Source organism: Epargyreus clarus, unplaced genomic scaffold, assembly GCF_041222505.1.
Source record: "Epargyreus clarus isolate Ecla_fem2 unplaced genomic scaffold, WU_Ecla_fem_2.2 ptg000004l, whole genome shotgun sequence".
In the NCBI taxonomy this organism is placed as follows: domain Eukaryota; kingdom Metazoa; phylum Arthropoda; class Insecta; order Lepidoptera; family Hesperiidae; genus Epargyreus; species Epargyreus clarus.
In genome coordinates, this window is record NW_027332212.1 from 1,315,344 (window position 1) to 1,343,059 (window position 27,716).

General features: G+C 33.5%; 1 protein-coding gene across 2 annotated transcripts in view; it reads left to right on the plus strand.

Annotated features, from left to right (window-relative positions):
• LOC140757246 (uncharacterized) overlaps positions 1-20,307 on the plus strand; it is a 117,734-nt gene extending 97,427 nt beyond the window's left edge. The window contains exon 2 of one of the 2 annotated variants that reach the window (XM_073092848.1): positions 14,492-20,307. In XM_073092848.1, coding sequence (XP_072948949.1) covers positions 14,492-14,549 — 58 coding nt within the window. In that variant the 3' untranslated portion in view covers positions 14,550-20,307. The remainder of the gene's footprint in view (positions 1-14,491) is intronic. The other variant, XM_073092849.1, reaches the window with a different exon arrangement.
• The last annotated feature ends 7,409 nt before the right edge of the window (positions 20,308-27,716 follow it).

The window sequence follows — 27,716 nt, forward strand, 5'->3', positions numbered from 1 at the left end:
AATCAACATTAAAAAAAATATGCGACGTTTTGAGAACCTGTGTTATAAGACGGTTAAAAATGTCTCATTTAAGAAGTCTATTGATAAGAAAGTGAAGTACATTTATGTCATTAAAATTAGGTTGTCTGTCAAGCGGTTTATCGAACCCATAAATTCTCGGTAGACCATCAGCTGCAACAGTTAAAATAACATTCCGCCCAGTTTAAACTGTAAAGCCCTTTGTGATTTAGGGTGCACCACAACACATCCATTTCTGCCGTATGACGTACTTATTCGAGGGATTCCAACTTAGTGCTCAAGGGTAGCAATGCATGTGTGGCCAACCTCAAATAGGACTCTTATCTTATCTGAGGTTAATTATAGATATCCATGGGTAGTAGCTTACCATCAAGTGGACTGCTTGTTTATATGGACCTCTATATTATAAAAAAATATAAATGCAACACACATACATTTTAATTTAGGTTGCGTATCATCATTAAAGTGCAGACCTTGCCAGTTGCCAGTTGCCACACCCGGCCACATGGCGGCTGATCAAAAGGTTGCATTCTGAACGCTGACATTTCACGTCGCTTCGCCATAACTCAACGAATCTAGCGCTCGACACCGCGGTAAATACCAATTTAACCAGCTGTGTACCATATCGTAGCTAAAAACCGTTTATTCATATATTATACCGTATCGATACACTAGATATGTATCGCCAACCGTTAACAAAACGAATCGATAAGAAGTGACGAATAATGACAGTTTTATTTCGTCACTTATGGATTTGTCATTAATGACGAAACGAGTGCGGTTTTCGTTCGTTTGAAACGAAAGTTCCTAATTTGACATCGGTTACAGCTACGCTTATGGTATTGGTATAAGAAAGCTGTTTTCTTTATGGATGTGAAAACCAAATATAGGTTATTAAACGTTTTGAAATATAACTGTATGACAATGTCTACAATTTATGACTGTTCCCCGCAGTTAGCAATTTTAATATTATAGACGGTAATAAATGTGCGGTATATAGCCACTTACTTTTCGGTCTCAGACGCAATAAAACAGACAGACATGACATATATCGCAATGACGCTCTAAATAATGATTTATTTCAATTTAATGTTTAGTCACCCACTCACTTCGCATATTGTGTACAAAAGGCTTTTAAAATTGGCACCAAAATCATAGTCACTAAAATTACGTCCTTCTGTATTTTTTTAAATAACATTTGTCATACATTCCATCTGTACTTTTTCTATGTTCCAAGTACGAATTCTAATTGTAGGTAAACCGAATACCATGACTAGTATTTTTAAAGGAAACGGAAAATATAATTTTACGATAGGTATAAAAATGTTGCTTGTAATGTTGAGGACGATTACGAAGATCTTACACTGTCTTGCTAAATCCTTGTGTTTTTATTTAGTTACATGTAAAGCTAAATAACGATACTTATATTTCTTTTATAATCTACCACTTATACGAGTAGTAAAGAGCATGCAGTCTACATGATGGTAAATGGTTACTATCGCCCATGAACATCTGTAATCAACCCCCGATAAAATTAGATTCCTACCTAAGATTGGCAACAGATACGTAGCTACCCCTGAAGAGTTGAAAATTCTTGAATAAATGTCTCCCTTACCACACCCTTCAAAGTAGAACACAAGGGCGCTTAACACTGCTGTTATTAGGCTGAAATAGATGAGGCGGTGGTGCCGCCGGAGTCGAACCTTAACGGGTTATACCAACTTAAAATCCTATATAAGGATACTTATGAGTCGTAACATTTTAGTGGTAAACAGATCAATGATTGGTAGACTGCCTTGCTTCTTCATGGAACTGAGCACATTTTATGTAAAAACGTCCCTAGGTTAAAGTATTGGTAGTAAGTACAAATTAATGAGTAAATAATTGATAAATTATCAGTTCATTCACTCCAACCGTTGCCAGAAAGGAAGCTAGTTCGTTAGAAAGCTTCATGCTAGAGGATTCCTAGACATTAAACGCAGTCGTAGTAAAAATAAAATACAAAGTATATAGGACATGAGTGGATGAGAGAGTGGTGGTGGTGAGAAAAAATTAAAAGAAAGAAAAATAAAAAAGAACTAAGTAACTAATAAGTCAAATTCATTATTAGATACACCGATCTCTATACATAAATAATTTTCATTATTAATGATATTAAATAATATATTTTGCAATTTTGTCTTTATAAATAAACCTGACTTATATTAGTAAATAACCAAAGTTAAGGCTTTTATTTTAGAACATGTTTTTAAATACTAGCAATTTTGTACAAAAACAACATAATTTAATTTTAATAAGACTACGAATTATAATAACAAGACACTAAACCGTATATCCAATTGAATAAATATTGATACTGTAATACCGTTATCAAAAATTGAGTCCCTAACAAGACCCGGCCGTGTTTGCAATGTTCCACTGACTTAGTTTCGTAAGGGTCGGCGAAGGGTCGTCAGGACGCAGGACGAAAGTACACATAGAGGGCGTTACGGGCGCTCTGTAAAAATATCTGTCTACCTACTTTCGTAAATATTTTTTGACGACTTTTGACATACGAAGGTTACTTAAATTAAAAAGAGCTAAGGAAAGATAACAAGATTTGTAATAAAGTAGGAAAATAGAGATGAAAATATAAATTTGAATTAGATATTAAATATAATGTAGAGTTTGATCAATAATTAAGGAGAGTGTTTGAGAACGTCGCAGGTGTCTCTCAATTAAGAAAAATCGTATCCAGTGGAGTATTATTTCAACTACACATCATAGTCTATAGTGGTCTGCTATTGGAACTTGAAGAATTATTAAAATAAACTTCCAATACTTATCTGTCAATTTAGATATATTTTGATATTAAAGCTAAGTTATTTTTTCCTTTTTAAACTCCTTAACATTTTAAAGCTGTACTTTTTTTCGGCATAAACAACCGTTTTTATGTACATTTCAAACGCTATATTTAATACATTTTCGAACCTAATAAAAATAAATCATTTAATGACCAGACTTTAATATACTCATATCTAAAATATGTTTCGCCATTAAGAATATATTTTTAAAATATGAGAATTACTTTTACATATAATAACATTTTTTTATTAGAAAAGGTAGTTTCTCAATATTATTAAATACTCCGCGTAAAAGTAAAATACATACATACGTATTATAATTACGAAACATAAAATTTGTTAACATTTACATTCTGTCGTAATTCGGTATCAGAATCGCGTATAAGCAATTAAGCTATAAATTACGCGGAACACGGCCGTATTACTATGTTATCTCGCTGTAAACGTAAGATACGATCTATTAGAACACTTGCAACAGAACAGGCACATGCCTATTTTGTTTATAAAAGGATATTTTGTACTATAAACGGATGCTAACTACAAAAGGTGTATTAAAAAATAATAATCCATTAAAATACATGAGTGTATCCTTTACGGCGTTGAAAAATAAGATAATTGTGGAATCAACGTATCGTTTTAATTGCATTTTAAGGTACCTTATACCCTTTGGCACTATCTCATTTCAGTGATGGTAACTATAGTAGGTGGTGGTGACGTCTTTGGTGATATAGATAGAACAGATAACAGAGTATATATAATATGATTATATTAGACTTTGAATACGAAATTTACAGCAGAATTTTGCAACTTGTAACCATATTTTCCGCTTAATAATCCATCATTAAAGATATATTGTGTTGAAATATGTACATTAACAGATACCAAGTATCTTTCAGATATTGATCTTCTTTTTTTCACATACGTATGTTTAATATTCGGACTAAATATGTGAAAGCGTGATATATTTACATATGAAAACATGCCACAAAATCAATAATATTTGGCAGCGCAACAGAACTACAAAACAACAGATAAAGATAAATAATTCTACGCACTGTGTTCTCAGAGTTATGTCCCCGTTTCACTGAAAAGTAGTCCATTGTGGAATTACTATCACTCGTCTAGTGTTTCAGACTTTCTCTGCCCTTATTGGTGCCGTCAACATAATAGAAACGAAATTGCTTGCCCATAAATAGAGCATCTAGAACATTGTAGGTTTTCCGGACCGAAGTATTAACTTCCACAATCGTGAACAAAGATATATTACGACTAGAAAACACGTAATATGAGCATGTACCTGTAAAACTTTAATATTTTTTCCATTAGTTACCATGTAGGTAAATATCGTCCGATATAACGAAAAAAATTGTGATAAAGTTTGAGTGGTTAATATTAAGAGATGGCCCATTAGGGTATTTGATTTCCCATAGAAATACTCGTAACACCTTTATTATTGTTACGCAATATAATTTCTGCAGGGTACGAAATTCAACAATCAAAGAGTCTCTACTCTGTATGCAAGTGATCCATGTTTCGTCGAAGTTTCGAACATTTCGTACGATGAATTTAGGGAAGCGTGAATTTAATCGAATTCGAAAATTTTTATTTTGCACTATTGTTTATCGTATTGTTATGAGAATTTTTCCGATGGTAACATAGCGATCATGCTCTGAAACTTTATCGACGGATGTGCAGTTTACATTGAGGATGATCATGACCTTGTCCACAACACAAGAAAAAAATTTCGGATTTTAAATGATGCGGGCCAACAAAACGCACACGAATGCTGTGTTGGTAGTCGGTACCAATACGATGGACTTTATGGGGACAAAACTTAAGAATTACAGTCTGCATTTTTTGGCATTTTTCCCAAATGCCAATCTAGTCGCAATATCTTCAGGGACGTACGATTTATGATGTCTCATTTATCTTTCCGTTTGTAACGAGTATGTACGAGTTGCTGTCATAATAATATTTAATTATGAGACTATAATTTTCCGCATTTTATATTGAAATTGTTAATTGTTTATTTTAAGAATAAATCCTGATTGAATAATTATCTACCTTAGCCAACTTTTGCCTACCAAATACTAAAATTAGATGATTTTTGGCTACAGAAATTGCAATTTTTTTACTGTGGTGGGCAAAAATTTGTGAAGATAAATTTTACTAACGGTCGTAAGAAAACATTAGACACGTACTTCAGAGAGTTCACCTTTAAAAGTCATATAGTCCTTAAAAGTTCTCAGCAAAGGCAATGTTATCATACGTTTAGATCTTAGAAAACACAGGCATTGCTAGAATGCCTAGGTAATTCAATAGATAAATTGTAGAATATCTGCACCTGTACTACTTTTACATTTAAGTATTATAAATATTTTTTATGATAACTAATTATTTTCATTATTTATTGATTATCATAAAAAATGTATGTACCTACGAGTATGTATGTAGGTCTTTATGATGTAAAATAAAATTATAATTGATTATCATAATCAATTATAATTTTATTATAATTGATTTCGTTTTATTATTGGTATTAAATTAACTTTAAATGGTCCATTTAACGGTTTGATTTGTGTAAAAGTATACGATCTGTAGTCAAGTATACGAGCACGATACTATTGACAGAAAAACGGAAAGTTGATAGAGAGTTTAATTAGATTACGGTGACTGATCGACGCTTTCTCTACGTCTACAATGTGCACACATTGTTGTCGCGTATTTTTATGTAGAGTAGCTAATTACTATTCAATCTATCTGATATGAAGTCGCTGTATCATATGGAAATACGTCCAATATAAAAGAGACAAATGTAATAACAAAGAGGATTAAGTTGGAACGAAGGTTTAAAGGGTTTAGAAAGTCCATGGGCAGCATTAGCCACTTACCATCAGATGGACTGCATCCGTCTCGTCTGGTACTCTAATATATTATAAAAAGATGAATTTAAAATACTTATAAAATTGGCAGAATTTTCCAAGTTCTAAACAAAATTCAAAGTTGAATATTGGACATTTATGACTATGTGGACCATACAGTTATGTTGCCGGTTTTAACTCCTAATAAATTGAATATTATATAAACGTTCAAAATGCCACACACATGTCATATTTAACACGTAACCATCGTGTTACTTTGTCACTGAAGAGCGCCTCTAAAGGAGGATACAGATTGGGAACATTTGGAACTGTAGAATTATGCCTTTGGTGCGTTTTCTTTTGTCATAGAGGCACCGTCCCTATCCATGGGAACTTAGAACGCCTTAAGTTCCAATATCCGCCAAAATAAGCTTTGAAAAAAGGTTAACACCACAACATAAGAGAACTTAATAGATGTGGCGGACGTGCACGTGGAGTAGATATAACCTCGGAAGCGCTCTTTAACTCGTAAAAACACATTAGTATGAGAGTTATGACAGGAAAATAAACTTCTGTCAGATAAACTACGATTAATTTTACTTGTATTTATCACATCATAAAACTACATTTATAGGTAAAAGTAAACAAAACTGTAAAAATGATTTAATCTATTCATATTTTAAACTTATTTTGAAGATGAATTAAAATTTATTTTAAAACAATTTGCTCATTTGAGTTATTAAAAAGTAACAATTTAAAATTTTATAAATAAATGGAGCCACATTTTGATACACAACCTAGTATACCTTAGTGCATGCCTTAAATAATTGACCATAAAGTTTTATTTCCACTAAAAGCATATAGACGTAAAAATCACATCTGGATTTCATACAACGTAGCCATCATACTCGTAACACTTTGTTTCAAACTTTAAGATGATCAATATTCCTCGGGCCATTCTTCCACAAAGTTGCTTAACGTCTACATTTTACGGTTACTCAGCATCACGAGGTTATGTCCCACTTACTGTACCTATCTCTGTAACTTTAACTGCCGCTAAAACCTAAGAACGGCTATAATTAATTTTATGCGCAAATGCTCCTATCGGTTATTAATTTATTGGTGTAAACTCGTCCTATTACTTAACTATGAAGGGTATATTAATTATGATAATTAACATTTTGTTTGTTTAAATTGACAGTAGGGCTTTGATAATGTTAAGACAAATACAGTCAGCATCGCATTTACCATATATAAATAACCATAGGTACACACACACAATAGTACCTACTTGTATGTACTTCAACACACACTTAGATCTCTTTAGCTGAATCCTTTGTAGTGAAGTAGTGACTTAGTAACTTTGTATAGAGTTTCCTCATTCCATTCCTTATCTTTAAGGACATTTGTACATACTCATTTGAGTACCTAAACAACTAACAGAACTAACTAGTACTACTACTAACTAACCATTGCCTGATAACGTATAAGACTGAAACTCTGTTTATCACATTACTGGGCATGAGTCTCTGCAACAATAGAGGTGACATGGAGCGAACGCCACAATTCTCCAATTAAATTAATGCATAGATCTTAATATATTAACCCACAACTACTCCACAATTGGGCTCGAGTCATCTCTCAAAGTAATAAAGTTTTAGGTTATAATCGATCCCGTATCCCAATCCTCAATATAATCGTCACATTAACTAAAAGTCGCTGGTAGACTTCCCCGCGATGTCCTCCTTTAACATGCGTATGTGTGACGCAAAATCTGGACCCCTCAAAAGCAAGCACTCACACAGATCAAATGTTTACGTACTTGCCATTTACCTATCAACACACTTTATTACACCCACACTCTCATTCACGCACTCAATTACAATCTATTCTATCTAAGATCAATCTATATAACATGAGACAACAGACCATCATTTTGTTTACCCATCCTAGTATCAGTTTGCCATCTCGGGTTTCGAGGCCGGCGAAATAGGTCAAGGCGTCCATTCCCCGCTTCCTGTAACATAAAACTCGCTGTCATTACATTATATAACGTTCTCAGTAACTATTTCCGTCGTTTATTTTGTGAATTACTTGTAATAAGTGAAGATGCTCGCTATTCGTAGCCCAGGATAACATAGGCTATGGCTATGGGTGCCATGGACACACACAAAGTTAGAATTTTTAACGATTGATACGTTATTTTGTTTATTGCGTATAGAACTCTCCGTTTGAGCCATCCTCATTATAGCATTTTCATAAAGCACTGTATTTAACATCAGTTTATGATCCTAACATTAAATAATGTTTGAGTATTGCCTACTGTTGACCAAGAGACGCTGTGTCGTAAAGATGGTAGTACTCTCTAATTATAGAGAGTCCTACCGGTACTCTAGCGGTATCTCTGACAGACATATTTTTGTCTTATAACAGGAGTGACAAGTTCTAATTTATTGGTTTGAAAGATGGGGTAAGGAAAAAACTTTTACGTAGTGACAGATCTTAATCATCGGTAAGCACAATTAACAATAAATTGCACTACATTCCTATTTGGGGTTAATACTTATGTCAGTGGAGGTAGTGACCAGTACTCTTACCATGAGCTTTTACGTTTTGACAAATATGACGGTTTTGGTATTTCGTATTTTCCCATACAAAATCCAATCAGCGCCCCTAGCGGATTGTGCCAGAACTTGGAAATTGTACTGACCAATACGTAAACAAATACCAAAACAGTCATATTTGTCAAAACGTAAAAACTCATGGTAAGGGTACAGAGGTCCCCTGTACCATTACTTAAAACAATATTAGTTTAATCATACATTGAAATTTCGTACCACCACCTCGTTATAGTAGGATTGTTTTGTAATATTACAATAAGCACTCTTTTTTTGCCAGAAATTTATTTTTTTAAGCAAAATATGACAATTTCAGTTGGTTTCATACAATTAATAAGCGAAAAATGAATAAGGGTTTAAATTTACATCGCTCGGCAGGATTAAAACAAAACTGTTTTAAGGAGGTCGTAGTACGGAACAAAGTAATGTTGATGCAATATTGACATACAACTTTCCTGAACTATGGTTGTTTTTAAAAGATGGTGGTAGGGCCCCAGTTACTATCAAGTGAACTCCATGCCTGTTTACAAGCTCTATTCTTTTCTACGTTATAAAAAATCTGTACTGCAATCGCTGTGCTATTTAGTAATTAGTAAAACAATTTCAAAATGGGTAGTAAATTATTCAAGCTACACTGCTGGGTAGAGCTGCCACTAAATGGCCGTCGCGATTTAAGTTAGGTATTTAAAATCTTTCAAACTTTTTTAACTCGTTTAATTACAATTACTCTGCTATTTTCAGGCTTTAATTTGACGAAAATGCCTCTTTAGCTTGTAATTTAGCCGTAATTACTTCAGCTACCATTAATATAATGTACCTCGACAGGTTTTAACTAAAATACCCGCTTGTAATCTGCAGCCGGATATTTTTGTAGGAAAATATTTTAATTTTATTTTAAAGGAGTTATAATTTGAAATAATTATAATTCTCTACTCATACGTAATTACACATGTATTTAAATATTGTTGGCACACAGCTCAGAATATAGAAATTAGAATAAAATATTTCATACGATGGAAGTAACAAACGTGGTTTTACTACGATAATGACGTCAGTATTGGTTAAGCACTTCATTCTATCGTAGAACAGTTGTATAGCTCTCTACATTTTTTTCAATCGTGAAGGATCATACTCAGTCATACACAAAATATCTTAAGGTATATAAAACAGTAACGTAAACAACAAGTTACATATTTTCAAAACCCAAAACCCCGACTATGTAAATATGCACCATTTTTCTCGTCGAAAATAATACGGCGTCTTTATGTCGTTTTGATTTTTTAGAATTTTTATGTACCCAGTGTTACCAAAGGGATCTAACGATACCTCTTATGACATAATGCTCAGGTCTAACTCAAGACCCTTGTGACCACAGCTCTTGCCAAAGAAATAGATCTTTGTACAATATATATACATTCGAAAAACGTGCCCGTCCTTTTGTCCGGTAAACACATACTCCAACTGCTGCCTACAATTATCTGAAAGCAAAAACTAGGTACATCCTCTGGACCCACTTCACACATAAAGGATGCGATGCTTTGAACGTTCACACCTGTGACCTACTTCGTCCCCCGTCCATTAACCGAATGATCACTTACCAAGTAATATTTACTTTGCGCGCTCTTGTGGGCATTATGTAGATGGCCATCATCCCTGTCATGCTGTCAGGTTATGTGACGTCATGTTTTCATACGAAATTGAAATAGCAAGCATGGACTGAATAATAGTCTGTGTAATTTGGAGTTGCCAAATAGTCTCTGCTTTACCATATATTTTAAGCCAGAATACGGGATTAGCGAAAAACTCTAAGTAGGTATAGTGACAGCGCTAAAAACTGCTGTTATAAGGCAGCTATATGTACATATTACATAATATGTACCAGGAATAGCACAGTCTTATGATATTTAACTAATATTATGTTTTTTAAGATTTACAAACGTAGGAAATTTTAATCCAGAATACTTTATTTTTAAAGATTTTACTAAAAATAGTTTTTTCTTGTTTGAAAATATTAAGGGAGTAGTTTAAAGCCACGATGATATACTTTAGATATTTATGTACATAATTACACCTGTGTATATTTTCTGTAGTGTTTACTATTTAGCTCATATTTGTCTATGTGTCGTATCACCATAGACAGTATAGCCTGTTTAATATCAAGCAGACTGAAAGCTCGTCCGCTATTTCCACGAAAAAAAACTGAAAGCCTAAACAAAAATGGGCGCCAAAAATAGGGAAATATTGTTTGTGACGCGGGTTGTATTTTTTCCAAGGTTTTGGCGTAGTTTTTTTGAATCAACGTGTGGATTAGTTAAAAAAGTTACGTTTTTCAGCGCACGCGTACTCTTATCGAACAAAGGCTTTTTCTGAAAGGTTTTTGTATTCGTTTTTATTCAGCTCTCCGAGTTGAAACAAATAACATTTTTACGGCGGCCCAGTAGGTACGGCATACAAAACTTTGTATTTACAGTTTTAACTTTTTACAGATGAAACAGTTGTTATCTACCTACTCATATTCAACTTTTAATGAACTAACTATCGTTCTGTTGTATTGTTCAATTGTCAAAGTATGACCCGTCTTCATAAAGATTTTTTTTTAAATGGCTGCTTTTGTATGTTTTTCGTTCACGCAATATATAGATGGAACGAGAAACGAATCCAGTTTTATTACACTCTTTAGGTATACAGGAGGTCATATTTATGTATTAAATAGGTACATATAAGATATACAATACAACGTTGTCTAAATGGTGTTATGAATCTGGTGTTACAGATTAAGGATGTTATACATTTTTAACATGGTCGTGAATATAAAATATATTCCAGTTAGGAAATTAATTACTATGAAAAAAGTAACTAACAAAAGATGTATGTAGTGTACGAGTAGATTGTAGGTATGTAAGATAAGTTCCTATTCACTTAATTTGAATTTTATAGGAGATATTATTAACCGTTATATACAGCATACTTAGTGACTCTACCATACAAAAAAGATACTCTATAAAATAGCTAAGTCACGCATAGGGAAAAAATATATGGTCGCACTAACCACAACCGTTCATAAGATGACAACATCAAAAATATCCACTCGATAATAAAAAGGTTTTTAACTACATTATGTGAGTAAATATGATACTAAACCTTACTCTTTCAATGAGCGGGCTATTAAATAAATTCCTTGTTTACAAACGCACGCATAATTTCCCTGTACAAAACATTAAGCTAATATCCATATTCAGCTGTCATTTTATTCATTTGCATTAAAACATCAAATTTCTTTTAGGAAGTACATGAACAAATAAAGCAGCGTATAAAAGCGAGCGTTCGTAATGTTTTCTCACGTCAAATAGAAGCACGCGGCAGGCAATTACTTTGCCGCAGAGCAAATAATACTTACGTCTGCAAATTTTCATATGCCATTCACGTACAAGTTATTAGTGGGGTTATTTAAAATAAGTTCCGTATACTCTTTAAAAACTTGAAATAAGCTAATTGGAAACGACTACGAAACCATTCCAAAAAAATAATATGTTTCATGAACGTATACACAGAGGCGCGCGTATGCACACTCTATTTCATCTGTGTAATCCACATTTGAGTTACTTCATTTATCTCGAAAGATATATTTGTTTGGATGAGAGAAATAAAAAGTGCGGCGGTGCAGCGATACTGCCTCCCCGATCTAACAATACTTATTCCAACTTAAAAAAAACTCTACAAAACATAACAATCAAATACTACAAAACGGCTACTTGCTGGAACTATTTTATACCTACCTACATATTTTTCTTCGAAACAATCCGAATACTTTAGTACTGAAAATAAAAGAGTAAAACCGCATCCAAAAGCAAGTCAGCGATTTCTCGCATCGGCGCAAAATATGAAGATGATCAGCAATTACTTCGCCGCAGAACGAATAACTCATACGTTTTTGCTCGCCATTCAACGATCGCGAATGATTTCTACTTTAGGCGCGTCGCACGTCGCGGCTGGCCACGCTGTTCCGAGTAACCACAAGGTATGGTGTCAGTTTACGCGATTATCCCGAAGTCCTGCTCAAATATTATTAAACTCATATTTTGCCATAAACACCTTGTATTTACTAAATATCTGAGTGACTTTATAATGTGTCTATATAAATTATATAAGCTGACATATGTAACAAAATTTGGGTTTTCTAGTAGACTCATATGTGACTTCTTAAAGATTTGCCTACATTAAGTAGATCAATTCTCTCTAATGTATTCGTGTATTTTAATATGCAATACTAAAAAATATTGATATTCAAAACTGTTCCATCGTGGCTATAACCTGATAGCGTTTTAATAACCGCTTCAGTCCGCTCTAACTGTAACGCTACGTCACGCGTAATTACTGTATTTTAAGAACGGCAGCAACTCGCAATTCTGTGCGTGCGTGTTGAAATTCATTAAGTAAATAATTCATAACTTCCAAGTAGGTCAAGTTCGCGTGCATTGCACTCCGATCGCCGATGTACTCGTACTCTCTGTGGAGATTCTGCTTGTAGAGCCGAGTTTGGATACGGTATTGACGATGGTAATTTAACGTTACCCAAGTTCTTGATGCTATTTACGGATCATCCTTTTACAGCTGTGAGCCTTATTGAGTACCTATTAAATATTTAAACAAAATAAATTTTAATTAGTATCTGCGATCAAAGTAAATAATATAATATTTGTAATCCTGTACAATTGAAATTTCACCTGAAGACTAAAGTTTATAAAAACAAAACGATTTCCTTTCTTAACATAAAATTTAAAAAACTATTATAGGCTTGAAAACGGGTTTTTTTTACAAAAAATTGAAATGCAGTGACGAGATATTTTATCAAATAATAATACTCAGCATTGCCTGTGAAATCACATAAAACGATAGGATACGATATGAACATAACATTACTAAAATATTAATATAGATACACTTAAAATCAAAAAGGATTTCCTTAGCTCTATGATAAACGACCGCCACAGCTCTTCATTTGAACTATATCTGAAACGCTGTTGGCTGCCAATTTTTGTGGGACGCTCCACGAGACAGCCCGTCACGCCGTTTCCGTGACAGCGTTAAATTTTCATTTATTTGACTCAAAACTGACTTTGCTATGAATGAAACACAAGTTGGAGTGACGTTCTTATATTACGAGTAAAACACGCAAAGTTATATATTTTCGCATCGATTTTTTTATGTGACGAAAGTTGCACTTTTCTATTCCGATGCATCATGTGAAGTAGTCATCAACCTCACAATGCCAATTGAACAGGAGATATCTGAGCACGATGACACATGTGTCACTGCAATTATTACTAAATTAGAACGCAACATATTCGAAGCGGCAGTCGAAATACAAAAAATGTACAATATCTATACCACCTAAATTAATTCTAAATATATTCAATTAAATCTCAAACAAACATGCCGTATTTTTGAGATCAACATCCAAATAAGATAAAATTCCTATGTGAAAGCCATCATAGATACGTTGCTGATCCTGGGGATTACTCTATGATTTATCGTTTAAAACTAAACGTACCTCTATACAGGTGCTGTATGCCACCGCAGTTGTACCACAAAATGCTATAACTTCAAACTACCACAGCGATTTATTCAGAGTACCTGACTACGTTTTAACCAGTACGATTTATTCAGACTCCCTCACTAACTTTGAACCTCTACGATTTATTCAAAGTCCCTGGCTCACCTTTAAACCAATATGATTTAATCAGTGTCATGCTAACTTTAAACTACACTCCTAGAATTAGGTATTTATCCGTAGCGCTTAGCCGCTTGTTAGCGATCACAGTAGTTGAATAACTTCACAAGAAGGCGTTTGGCTACGGTCTTTGGAATGACATTAGCCAGAACTGGCTTTGATTGTCTTTAGTCGCTTTTTCCGTAATCGGGAAAAGAGGTAGAGATACTATTCTAAACGGAGGTCAGGTGACATTCAATGATTTATTTCAACAAAAGAATGTAAAAGCGTCTTCTTAACTCTAGACAGCACCTAACTTAGCCATCATGTGCGACAGAGGTTAAACTTAGCTCTAGCATCTTCGTGTATACATACCTATATTATAATGTATATAATATTTTGTAATGCATACTAAATACTAATAGTCTTGTTTCTTTCCAGCCAGAAGGGCTACAACAGCCCGTGGAGTTGGACGACGGTGACGGCGACGGGCGACTGACCGCGGGCGCCGCGCGGGCCGCCCGCGCACCACTGAGCGGGGAGCTGGACGGAGCTGGTTTAACGGGTAACTAGTGGCTACATCGATCCCCATTCACGATATTACGGTTAGGATTGCTCGGTTATGGGGCTCAATTTTTTTGTAATCATTCTGAAATACAAGAACAACTCGATCTTAAATTATTGTGACAACTAGACTCTATTGATTGTTTTATTGACCTTTTTACGTATAATCCACTAAGTAACCTGACTTTATTCTCCTACAGATTAATATAATTGGTTTCTAGGCCTATTTTATTAATCTAATTTAATCTTAATGTTGAGTTGCCAGTAACTACATTCTAGGCATCGATGTTTGTATACTTGTCTTTATCCGAGACACCCACGCTACAACCAAAATAAGGGGAGTGTAAAACCGTTACTTAATTTCAAATTAACGATATGAAGCCTACCCTACTATGTCTCGATGAATTCATACCGTAACCGATCTATCTTTAATTCCGTAAATATTGTCTATTGTGATCGATGGCCACTATGCTTAGGAGTGTCGATGGATTCGTAGTATCGAATGGAGTTGTGAACTATTCGTAAGTGGGGTCATGTTCGGAGGACTAGTGTTGTGTTCGTACCGATGGGGACTACTTGGATTGTAATATTGGCACTATTTAGTACCTATTGTAACGTTGAGTTTAGATTGGCTAATTTATAAATGTTATGGTTACTCTCTTATTTTTAAGTTTTAGTACATACAGTGTTAAATTGCACAATGCAATTGTTTTGATGCCCTATTTTTGTTTGTATAACATCTCTGTTTATGTTTCACATTTTAAACTGTAATTCTATTTGTTTTATAAAAATAACATATTGCTATATTGTCAACGATTAGTGTTGTAACGTTATGTGAATATATATCGAATTTAGAATATCTAATAGCACTGCAATTCTTTTGGACATAATATATTTGCACCCAAACAATCCATTTTTAAATCTTAAGCCAAAGGTCCACTTATGTAAAATATAATGACATAGATACACTATAAATATTATCAATTCATAATCCACAGAAGCAATACTTAGTTATATTTAAAGTAAATGTTCGCTTGATTTTTTTTAAATAGATACGGCTTGTTTTATTGCCATTGATTGTCAAGTAGTGAGGGACAGGAAATACTTATTATCCTGGGTATTTACGAGTCATCCATTTATAACTCACGATATGGGGGTGTGCATGAAGTGTGACTTATGTTCCTTGATACAAAGGGAGAGATAATAACTTCTGTAGTAATATTATAAACAAGAAAAAAATATGTGTATCGGCTAATCCCTCAAAGTACTGAATTATTTATGAATTAAGGCTGCACCACCCTCAAAATTTTATCTAGTTGTTAGCAAAACATCACAATTTCACGGAAAGAGCTTGTGTGAAATATAATTTTAAACAAAGCTCAATTGATTTGTTGTAATAAGAATTAGCAATGATCTAGAAACTAACTCAACATAAGGTCGTTCAAAGGCCATAGATGAGGACCGACCTTCATATAGCCTCGTATTCCTTTGAATTTGGACTGGAACAATTTTTCAAGTGCAGAGCTTTTTTTAAATAGTGAGTGGACTTATGGCATATGGATTGTTACGTTATGTTAAATTCATGACGTTACTCATACAACAGTAGGTATTTTAAGCAATATGAAATAATTACCGAGTAATGATGGCTATTACTTTTATGACTGTTCTAAATTGGTTTTTAATTGTTTTGTTTTTATTTTTCAACATATATTATGCTAGATTTAAATAACACTTTTTTGTAACCTACTTTTTGTACCTAATTTTATTGAACTCGTAAATATTTTCCGATATGACAATATTCTTATGCAGCCAAATTTAATGCTTAAAGCGGCTTAAAATAACAAAATTGGTTGAAAGCACACAATGTTATCAATGTGTAAAGAAATATGGTTCGTTTTCAATCAACCTCGCAAACCCCATCAGATTGGTGAACGAAATGATCCGTCCGAAGTTGTTAGCTCCCCGTGTCGTTAACTCGCTAAGATCGTCCCACGCGGACGCCAACCAGTCGTAGCTTGTGAACTTGACTTTAGAGTGCAATAAAAATAAAATACCATTTAATTTAAAAACTTGGCCGTAATACTAAAGATATACCTAGTCTTATCATGTGCGACATGTTGGCCTGACGTGCACTTAACGCTAAAAAAATAAAAAAAATCTAGCTGCACTTCAACGATGTTTTATCTGTGGCAAAGTTGACACTAGAAAAAAACATTTTAAATGGAAAACGACGCTGTACGTCGCGCCAAACCGACATGACCCAAATTGAAAAGTACACATGAATGAGTAATTTGAACAACGGCGTTGCTTTTAGGATTAAAAATACGCCATCAGCTTAAAATGTTGCCGCATAAAAAATAGTTTAAATCAATGGCGCCAAATGTACGTAGCATAGACACAGCACTAATGTTTTTTAAATTACATGTTGAAGTGAAAATATCAAGTCATGTTGAGCCAATGTTGATGCAATACAGAAAATATTCTGTATATTTTTCTGACTATTATACAAAACAATTTCAGAAGTAGTTGTATTATGCTGTATACAAGCGCATAATATTTCCTTTCAATTACCTTACATTGTGTTTAAAACTAATTACAATCATTGTACTTAGAGTACTTCTTTAGACAAGTTCACACAGTGTACGTCCGACCACTGGAACGGAATTGCTAATTCATATTAACCCACCTCGAGAGTGTCTACTCTACATTCTAATTGGTAATGAATCCAACAGAGCATCCCTATGCTAAAAGCTCATACGCACTACGTATCAATACCTAACTAAGGAAGGAATTAAATAACTAAGACTGTATTTAATTCTTTGTGCCTAGGGAGGTATTACAATTTAAGAAAACCCGCTTGCTTTGTCCGTTTTATTCATTGAACTTAGTCACAAGAGCTTGATGTAATAAACTAAAGTACAGTCATTGTTTTTACTTCTTTTTCTTTAACACAATGCCTTTATTTACTATCTAGCGACTAATTGCTATGTACTTCTTATTATGGAGACAATACCATCGCTTAGATTTAAATGCCTCTCCTAATAAGAGTTGGTATTGTATTCACAGCAGTTAAGTCTCTATTCTATTCAATCGTCTATACGCCTTTGTTAATACAAATTTACTTGGAATTGATGCTTAAATTTGTTTTGTGAAATTGAACTGAAGTAATACGATATATTAAATTTTGTAACAATCGAGCGGGGCTTCTGAATTTTATGGCATCTGATTGAATACCGTTTGGAATTGTAGACGCTCTTAAATTAAATATCATATCCATTATTAATAAGATGGTGCATCAAATCGGGTAAAGACGGAATGAAGTGCGTAGAGCATAAATTATTGTTTAGTTGTGATATGTGAACGCGTGTAACCGCGCGGTCTAGTTCCAAATGAGTGCAATCCAATGTGGACTGTGTATATCGTAGTTAGACAAGTTAAGAGGTACGGTGCATTTAATTTATGTATGGGCGCACCCAGTGATTGAATTTGAAATTCAAACCGACCCTACGCTTCGTCCTTGACTGTCCTTTTCGGTCGTAAGCTGTTACTCGTTAAAGTTTTATTTATGTACATTAGATTAAAATTTATTAATAGTTGTTGTACATAAACTATGTTATATTTAAGTATATTTTGTTGTTTTTAAAGATTTTGTAAAACTCGACAGTCAATATTGCCATTGTTAAATTGCAAATGTTTCTATTATACAAAAACCTACTTAATGCTACTGTGAATATCGATTTCGTGGCGGTTAATTTCAAATTCAAGCTACGTACGTGCCCGTATTATTTATAGACAGACTGTCGCAAGTCGGCAACTCCAAGCGAGCTGATATGACACAAAATAGACTTAACCAAACAGCGGAGGCTGTCGCTCTGATCTCGACTCAATTACGAGAGTGACACGAATAATATTTCACAGTAATGAAAAGCTAACGCGATTAATATTGAAAAGTTCACTTGTATATTTACTCGACTAATGATCAAGTCGTGAGCATTCGTCGGAGTTGTCGACTTTGACACGGACTAAAATGAGAGCAGGACAGCAGTTTTACGATCTCCTTCACTCACGTAGAATAAGATAGGGCCGAGTGATACACCTTATATAGACTTGTAATAAATAAGTAAATCTACATCACAGTTAACGTTTAAATGTATTAGTATTATAATTGTGTCGTCGGCGCCCGTATCGTAATTTACTTTTAAAATTTTCGTCCACTGTCAGTAGGAAATAGAGGTACAATATTTTAAAGTAAATTGATAATTGAGTAAGTTTTCAGTATTTTATGAATCGATGTTGTTGACAGGTTTATGATAAGGTACATTTAACATTAGGGCTTGTCTCCCGTGTCCACCACTTGTGTTGTCCTAGCTTAATGATTGTCCACTTTGACATTGCTGCTCTCATTTAAGTCAGCTTGTCTGCGATAGCGTCGTAATATCGTATAATACCGATTCGCGTTAATGTAATTCATGATTGAGAACTGATAAACTAATTAAATACATTTCGTGAACCTGTGTGGTAATTATTATTGATCTGATACAATAGGCACGGAAAGGAATTTGTAGCTACACTTATTGAGCAATGCAAAAGTTAGCTTTGGTGCGTGTTTAGTTTGCACAGCGGATACACATTTTAAGAATAAATGCTTAGTATTAAGTTCTAAGGATCCGCAATTCTCAAATACGACAGAACATTTTCTACACTCGACGCAACGTATCGCAAGTTAAATAGATCAATAACGCACCGCTGGCGGTGAGAAGCGTTCGAGATGGCGTTTCCGTCGTAACCGCGAACTGAATTGGTTCTTATGGCATAGTCGTTTAAGTTGAATCTGTGACCGTGGGTATATCTATATGCTGAGAACTATGTACAACGAGACAGACGGGATTACTCGTTACATATCAAGTTTATAAAGTTTTGTGCCCTTTGTGTACATAATATTCCATTTCTATTTTATATTGCGTTAAGGTATGAAGAATTTTGCCATTAAAATTTTAAACCATATTACATTTTACCAAACTTCACAGACATAACGATTTGTAAATATTCAATTACATTCTACATAATAATATAATTAATAAAAAATTAAAAGCTTTTTGATGTCTTTTTGCAGATAAGTGAATTCCTATTCCCTATACTATAAACATTACGTTAATGTGAATCGGTGAATTGGACAATTTTATTAACAAAAAAGTATTTATTTCGTTATTTTTTAAGTTTTCGACGATTTTAATTGTTCTCGTTACTTTCCCTGGGAACCTTATCGATTTTTAGAATTAGTAAGTACAATACAGTGTGAAACGGGGATCGAATGCCGGTGTACGCAAAAATACCGATAAGTATCTATAATAAATATCAAATTATCGGTGTAACTACTTTTCTAGTGTACAATTCCATTTTTTCTATTCCGGTTTCGTGTGTAAGGGTTGTGTAAGACCGGCCGTGTCCGGTTACAACCGGTTTCATCCGGTTCTATCCCCGTTAAGTGAAGTAAAGTTGTTGGATATTATCGTTCGTGAGTACTCACTATTCCAAAAGTTTCCTGATGTAATTAATTGACTTGAATAAAAAAATTACGCTTCTAAAGTGTACTATTACATATGTAAATATAGGACGAACTAATACCTATTATAATAGTGAATGTTGTAATTTGTATATAAGTAACGAAAATTAAATTTTAAATACATAGATAATCTTGTGTCAATTATTTTTTTCACAAAACCCCATTCCCTATATATCACCTGCAACACTATTTGTGTACTACATGTACGTAATATTAATATATTACATGTACCTAACACAATACGAGTATACATGACACTAATATAAAAAAAAAAAACATATGTTAATAATGTACAAGAAAAAACATCACCATTCCTTTAAAAAAAAAACAATAATTAAAATGAGAACAATAAAAGACAATGTACAGAAATATAATTATAATTCATTATAATACAATTCCATAAGGTTGTACATAATTTTCTGGAAAACGATATACATATGGATAATACAAGAATATAGGTAGATGAGATTATCTTGAATTTCTTGCGTACGTCTAAGAATAAAGCATTGAATTAAAACAACGTTAAAACATATACAAGGTTAAAATTATTACAAATAGATAATCGTTATAACAATTTAAGATGTTTCAAAGGCTGAATGATTCTATGTTGTAATGCATGGTATAAATTTAAAAAAGAATAGCAACGCCATCTAGCGGATATGTCCAAATTAATGCCTAGGGGGAGCTACTGAGTCAACGAGTAGTTTTCAAAGATCTTCTTATAAAAAAAATATCATTGCAAAATAGCATTGCATTTTCGAATATATATTTTTATAGATGCATTACAGAGATGGTGTGCATTAACCTTCACATGAAAGTGGCAGAACCAGAGTTGTAGATAAAAAAAGCGATCAATTACATAATATTAACTGTTTGTCAATATTGTCACTATCAATATTAGCTTAAAGGTTAACTATTGTTTCTTAATAAGGCAATATATTTCAATAATAATCATAAATTTATTTTTCTTTACGCCAAAGAAATTCTTCTACCGATGGATCGTAATATAACAACACACGATGGAGACGAATGGAGACACCGCAACGGGTTCAAAAAGAGGCGGCATTAGCCTACAATCACTTACAATACGAATATCAATTTCTTCTAACAAATGGCAGTGATCAGATACCATTCAGACTATTTCAATTTAGGCAGATGTCACTATTCATTACATTACAGACGTACGCAATATCCTCAAGTGTTTATAGTCGTCACAATTTAATTCGCCCCTTTTGACAAATGTAATCCTAATGTAATTAATGTTTTGAACTAACTATGAGTAGGCAGTTTACGACCATAATAATCGAACTTTGTTCCTTAGTGACAAAATGATAAAAAAAATACAGGTTACGATAGCACGAGCGATGATTCTGATAATGACAAATTTTTAAATTACAAAATAATTCATTTTCTTTTCTCCTTTTTACTAATCTTTAGACGATTCACAAAAATATTAAACAAATATTCTGTTTACAAAATGTTAAGTAATCTATACGATATAGGGTTGTAATCGATTTGTCATAAAAATCTGCTTTTTGGTTCTCGATTTGTATATAACATGCTTAGTGCCGTAGCGATGGCATGAGTCAAAACGGGCCTATTAAATTGTGACGACTGTACATGCTTCACTAGCGAAATCACAGCTCAGATAAAGCGCTGTAGGTAATATTTTTGTTAACTTACATTTTTAGCGCTTTTCAAACATCGTACACGTGAAATAAAATATCTACATCACAATAGACAGATGTGTCAATTAATCTAAATTTTATTGCATTTCACGAAGTCACGTCACGTGACCTAAATCACGTGATAAGAAATTAAATAAAAAAATAACTAAGTTCTGTTCATCATCTACCACAATATTACATGGCAGACACAGCTAAGGCGGATGTCATACCTACCAAACGCGTGTCTTCCAGTAATCTCGTAAATTTTCGATAACAGTATTGCAATGGCAATAAACACGTGAAAACACACACACAAACGAAACATTATCGGCTGCGTCTGAGCAGATCCGTTCACTTATGCACGCTAAATATAAATATATATTTATATTCTATGCCATAATATTTAACTGTGACTGTATCTGTCATGTACTTTGTCTATAAATAAATTGAGCCGTAAGGATTTTAATGTGGACTTGTCGTGAAATGCAATAAAGATTCAAAGTGAACATTATTTATGAAAAATATTAACTAATCGTAGCACTATATTATGATAATTTACTAAAGATAATTATCATTAATATGATATTGCAACTATCTATCTAAAAGCTCCTTTGCAAAAAATGATGTAAATGTAAGCAATCTTCATATATTCAATGTTTGCTTAAAAACAAATTAATATTTAGAATTAAACGTCAAATATCGTTAAGAGGTATATTATATAATGTCGATTAAGTATGAAAATACAAAATTTTATTTTGCATAGATAATAATGGACCCAACATTTTTCTTTGGAAATTGTATTTTCACATTTAAAACCTGAAAAGAAAAGTCATATTTTACTGTAAATAGTAAATACCGATTAGCCGCTTGGGATGATAAGTTTCCTTAGAAAAAAGTATTATATCTGCATATAAAGATTAGTTATAGTGTACATACTTTACTATTATGGTATAACTTGTTACTATCTGACCCACCGACGATTTTTATATGACAATATATCCACTTTATACTACTATTTCCAAAAAAAAAATATCGAGTCCCTTTTTAGCTGTTAAATCTAGTTAACTATTATATGAGACACATTGATGACAATAGTACATGAACACACACGAAATGCATCATATTAAATAATTTAAAATTACCAGTAATTCAATAGCAGATCCTATAACAAAACTAGGGAGATAATTGTTAATAAACTAAATCAAACCAAAGGTCCGAGGAATTTCATTTCAGTGTAAAATTAAGCTAATATTATTTTAAATACTTATTTATAAATTACAGGTTAACATAGCTAAGGCGGAGTGAACTTGAAGTAATACTTCTAATTAAGTGTATTTTAATGTATTCCTTCCAATTATAAGAAAATAAAATTTGCTTTTTTAATACCGTTTGTGAATAATTTGATAAACAAAAGATAGAAATACTGAAACAATTTATTTTAAAACTTAACTTATAGAGGCTTCCTAATATACCAATACCACTTCTACACCAAATTCACTCCGCAAAAATCAACTAGGCAATGTCCGAAAGCTTAATATACTAATCACTTTCAAGGTAAAACCTTTTGATGTTCAAAGTATATCAACATTTCTTATATACAATTTAATGTGATAAAAAATAGCAAAGAAACTGCAGTCGACCATCAGTGGCCACAGCAGCCCACAAACACTAGTGTTCTAACTAAAGAGCATAGCATCATAGCTACCCCCGAGGACACAGTTAGAACGCCTCATGCAAGGTCTATGTAATAAAATATTAATTATTAAAATATAATTATATACTTATTGCACTGGACACCGAACCCTAACCTAAAGTATTGCCGATTTGGTCTACTGAATTAGTTTAATAAAAAATAAATATGTATCTAATTGTGATTGTCTTTAAATATGTCAATGTGATGTGGTGTGGACTCCTGCCTGCACTATTATTTGACAAAAATGTCCAAAGGGCCATTGTATAAATTATATTATGTTATTTATTCCATTTGGTGAACTTCATACACATTCACAAGCAAAGTAAATTCTTAGGCTATTCATTTAACGGACATAAGAGTACATTGTAATTATTTTTTAAAAGTACCAGACTTCTAAATTTCAAAAATCAATCCTGGAACATCTACGACTGAAAGCAATAATAAATAATTGTATATATACTTTTTAACACGGAAAACATATAAATAGAAAAACCTGTGCCCAATTCTCATGCATACAGCAGTTGAGTACAAAGTCATAATTACGAGGGTGCGTTTTTAAGTCCGCGGAATGGCAGGGTTGGAGGGGGGATAGCGGGCTCGTTAAGAGCGGTACGTGTTAAGTGACTCATAAATAGTATAAATATAAAGTTTTATCACAATTGCATCATTAGTTTTAAAACTATCGACAATTAAACAACTCAATCCGGAAGAAAATTGGAAGTATGGAGAAAATCGAGCATCGCGCCGTTATAAAGTTCCTTACCAAGCAAGGAAAGTCTGTGCAAATCATAATGGAAGAGATGTCATCGGTTTACGGGGACTCTTGCCCTGGAAAAACGATGGTTTACAAGTGGAACAACCTTTTTAAGCAAGGCAGGGATTCACTTGAAGACGACCCACGACCAGGACGGTCTGTTGAGGTGACCATTCCGGAAACGATAGCGGAAGTCGAAAAATTAGTACTGGAAGATGCTCGGTTAAAGAAGAAACAGCTTGCAGAAATGGTTGGAGTATCGGATACAACCATTTTTAAAATTCTGCATGACCATCTTGGCATGACTAAGGTCAGCGCGCGGTGGGTGCCGAGAATGCTCACGCCGCCTCAGAAACAACAGCGCGTTGAATGTTCCCGTGCGTTTTTGAACCTCTGTGGAGAAGATAAGGATATTGTACTGAATCGAATTGTTACTGGAGATGAAACTTGGGTTCACCATTATGAACCTGAGTCTAAACAAGACTCCATGCAGTGGCATAAAAAGGGTACAGCACCTCCTAAAAAGTTTAAGGTGTCACAATCGGCCGGCAAACTCATGGCGACAGTCTTTTGGGATGCAGAAGGAATTTTGTTAATAGATTACAAAGATAAAGGTGTCTCTATAACCGGAGAATATTACGCAACAATCTTGGAGCGGTTAAAAGAAGCCATCAAAGAAAAAAGACGAGGAAAATTATCCAGAGGTGTCCTGCTGTTGCACGACAATGCGCCCGTATACAAGAGCCGTATTGCACTGGCTACCCTGCATAAGGTGGGCTTTGATATTTTAAATCACCCACCCTATAGTCCAGACCTGGCTCCCAGCGATTATTATCTCTTTCCAAAAATGAAAAAAGAGCTTCGTGGAAAGAAATTTTCTACAGACGAAGAAGTAAAGGACGCAATTTCCTCGTATTTTTCCGACAAGGACAAAACATTTTTTTATGAGGGTTTAAATAAGTTAAATACAAAGATCTGAAAAATGCATTCGTCTTGCAGGAGAATATGTAGAAAAAGAAAAATAATTTTGACATTTTATTTTCGCTCCTTGACCCTCATTCCGCGAACTTAAAAACGTACCCTCGTATATGTATGTATAACTTATTTCAATAATGTTAGTTTGCCCACATAACAAAATTTCTATTGCCTTCTACAATATTTATTGAAACAAGCTTTACATGATTTCATTTGGACCTTAATATTGCTATTAACAAATATATTGATTGAATTTCATAATTATTTTTAATGTGCAATATGTATTGATGCTCAATAAAAATAAATTACACAGTTTACAATCAATTATTCTAAAATTCATCTCCCAATTAAATTTAATGCACAATACTGATAGTTTATTAATATTAAAACACAAAGGCTTAATCAAACGACTCTATCTTTACACAACAAAATGTTTCTAATAAAATATATTCTAAAAAATATACCTAAGTAACTTTTAAATATATTTAGTTTAAATTTAAAATATATTCAATACGACACTACAGCACTGTAGCGAATAATATTGACGCTAAGAGACCATAATTTATTTGGTTTTAATAATAAATTAGTCTTTAATATAATTGAGAATATTTTAATTATAAATCCTACGAAATATTGGGGTTAAACTTGGGACACTCGAATATTTAATATAACATTACTCACGCGCATATCTTTTTAATATTTCACACAAGTAAACCACATATACGCAGGCGTATACTCGTACAGTAAAATTACTTTATGAAAGACGAACAAATCTTGGACCTATGATGGACTAAACTAATCCCGTGTACTCTTTCTACTTTATCCACCCGACTTCCGATCGTGTTCAGTACCCTTACCAGGAGTTTTTACGTTTTGACAAATATGACTGTTTTGGTATTTGTTTACGTATTTGCCCATACAAATTCGAATCAGCGCCCCTAGCGGATTGTGTCAGAACTTGGAAATAGTATGGACCAATACGTAAACAAATACCAAAACAGTCATATTTGTCAAAACGTAAAACTCCTGGTAAGGGTACAGTTTAATTTTCGGGCGCCGTAACCGTGACAATTACGTACCAAACCTCGATCTCATTAATTTGGAAATAAAACAGTTATACCGTGTTACACGTACAAGCCGAAGAAAAAATAGTTCCGCTTCTTAGTCGTAATATTATTTCCGTAATTTAGTACAAGACCCGCGGCCATTACAAACGATTAAGCCCTTACATAGGTTACATACATTACGAACAATATATTGCTTTTATTCAAACTACTAGTATGAAACATCTGAAAACAGATACCGGTCTTGACTGGACTTAGACCGAATTACATCTTACGTATTTTTTATATTCTAGTCACTGGTATAAACATAAAAATCAATACTCTACATGCAAATTAATTAAATTATTATTAAATTTATTTTTTATTGACCGTCATTTAAAACTTCTTCGTCACGTAAAACGTCACGTCTACGTTCCTTTCAAAATAAATGTATTAATTTATTCTTGTCATCTTTTTCAGTGACATTTTTTATTCCTGTCTTTTTTTCTGTTCGAAAAGTACTGAACACTTAAAATTTTTCTCCATACCGAAATGCGGCCATCTGCCGTTACCTGAACTGTCCGGTACGGTAAGCCCAAACTGTCAAAAATTACTTATTATTTGGTTTTCAACAATATATTGCCTACGTACATGCAATTATTGATAAATCAATTTCATAGTATTAAAAATGAGAAGACCAGCGTATTTTTTGTCTCGTATTGCTTCTTACATTTTACACATTAGGGCACTTTTCCCGTCGCACGTGTTTACGCCCGCACGCGCGTCCCGCCCGCACACATGCCACTCGCATCCTATTGTGCCATACACGCATACGGGCCGCGATGACACTGTGACGAGGTTATTCATGTGTGCGTGTGGCACGCGCGTGCTGGCCTAGAAACACACGATAGGAAAAGCGCCCTTACGAACATATACAGTTCAGATGAACTCAACCTCATCTAAGGAATTTATAAACATGCTTAAACCATTCAAGATACTTTCTAGACCCTTAAGTTTCAAGGAAGCGAACCAAAAGGACAACAAACAAATTTGGTAGTATATTATAAATAACACAATGATTTATATACGCACCTAATCAAGACATATTCCCATAGTTTAGTAGAAACCGTAATAAAATAAACTCACTATAATAAAACAATAAATAAACCTAATATAAGTTCGTATAACCTAACGTTATAGTACTAAATTCTCACGCAAATAGGAAGCATGGAGATGAACTTATATCTAAGAAGGACGTTTACATTTAATATAGTTACACGAGAGGCACAACAGTGACATCTATAAACTGTCTTTTGGGATATTAATTCGACATAGAAATCATGTATTATTTTTTAATTAAACGCTTCATAATTTCATTTATACTATTCTGAATTTTCGTTATATGAA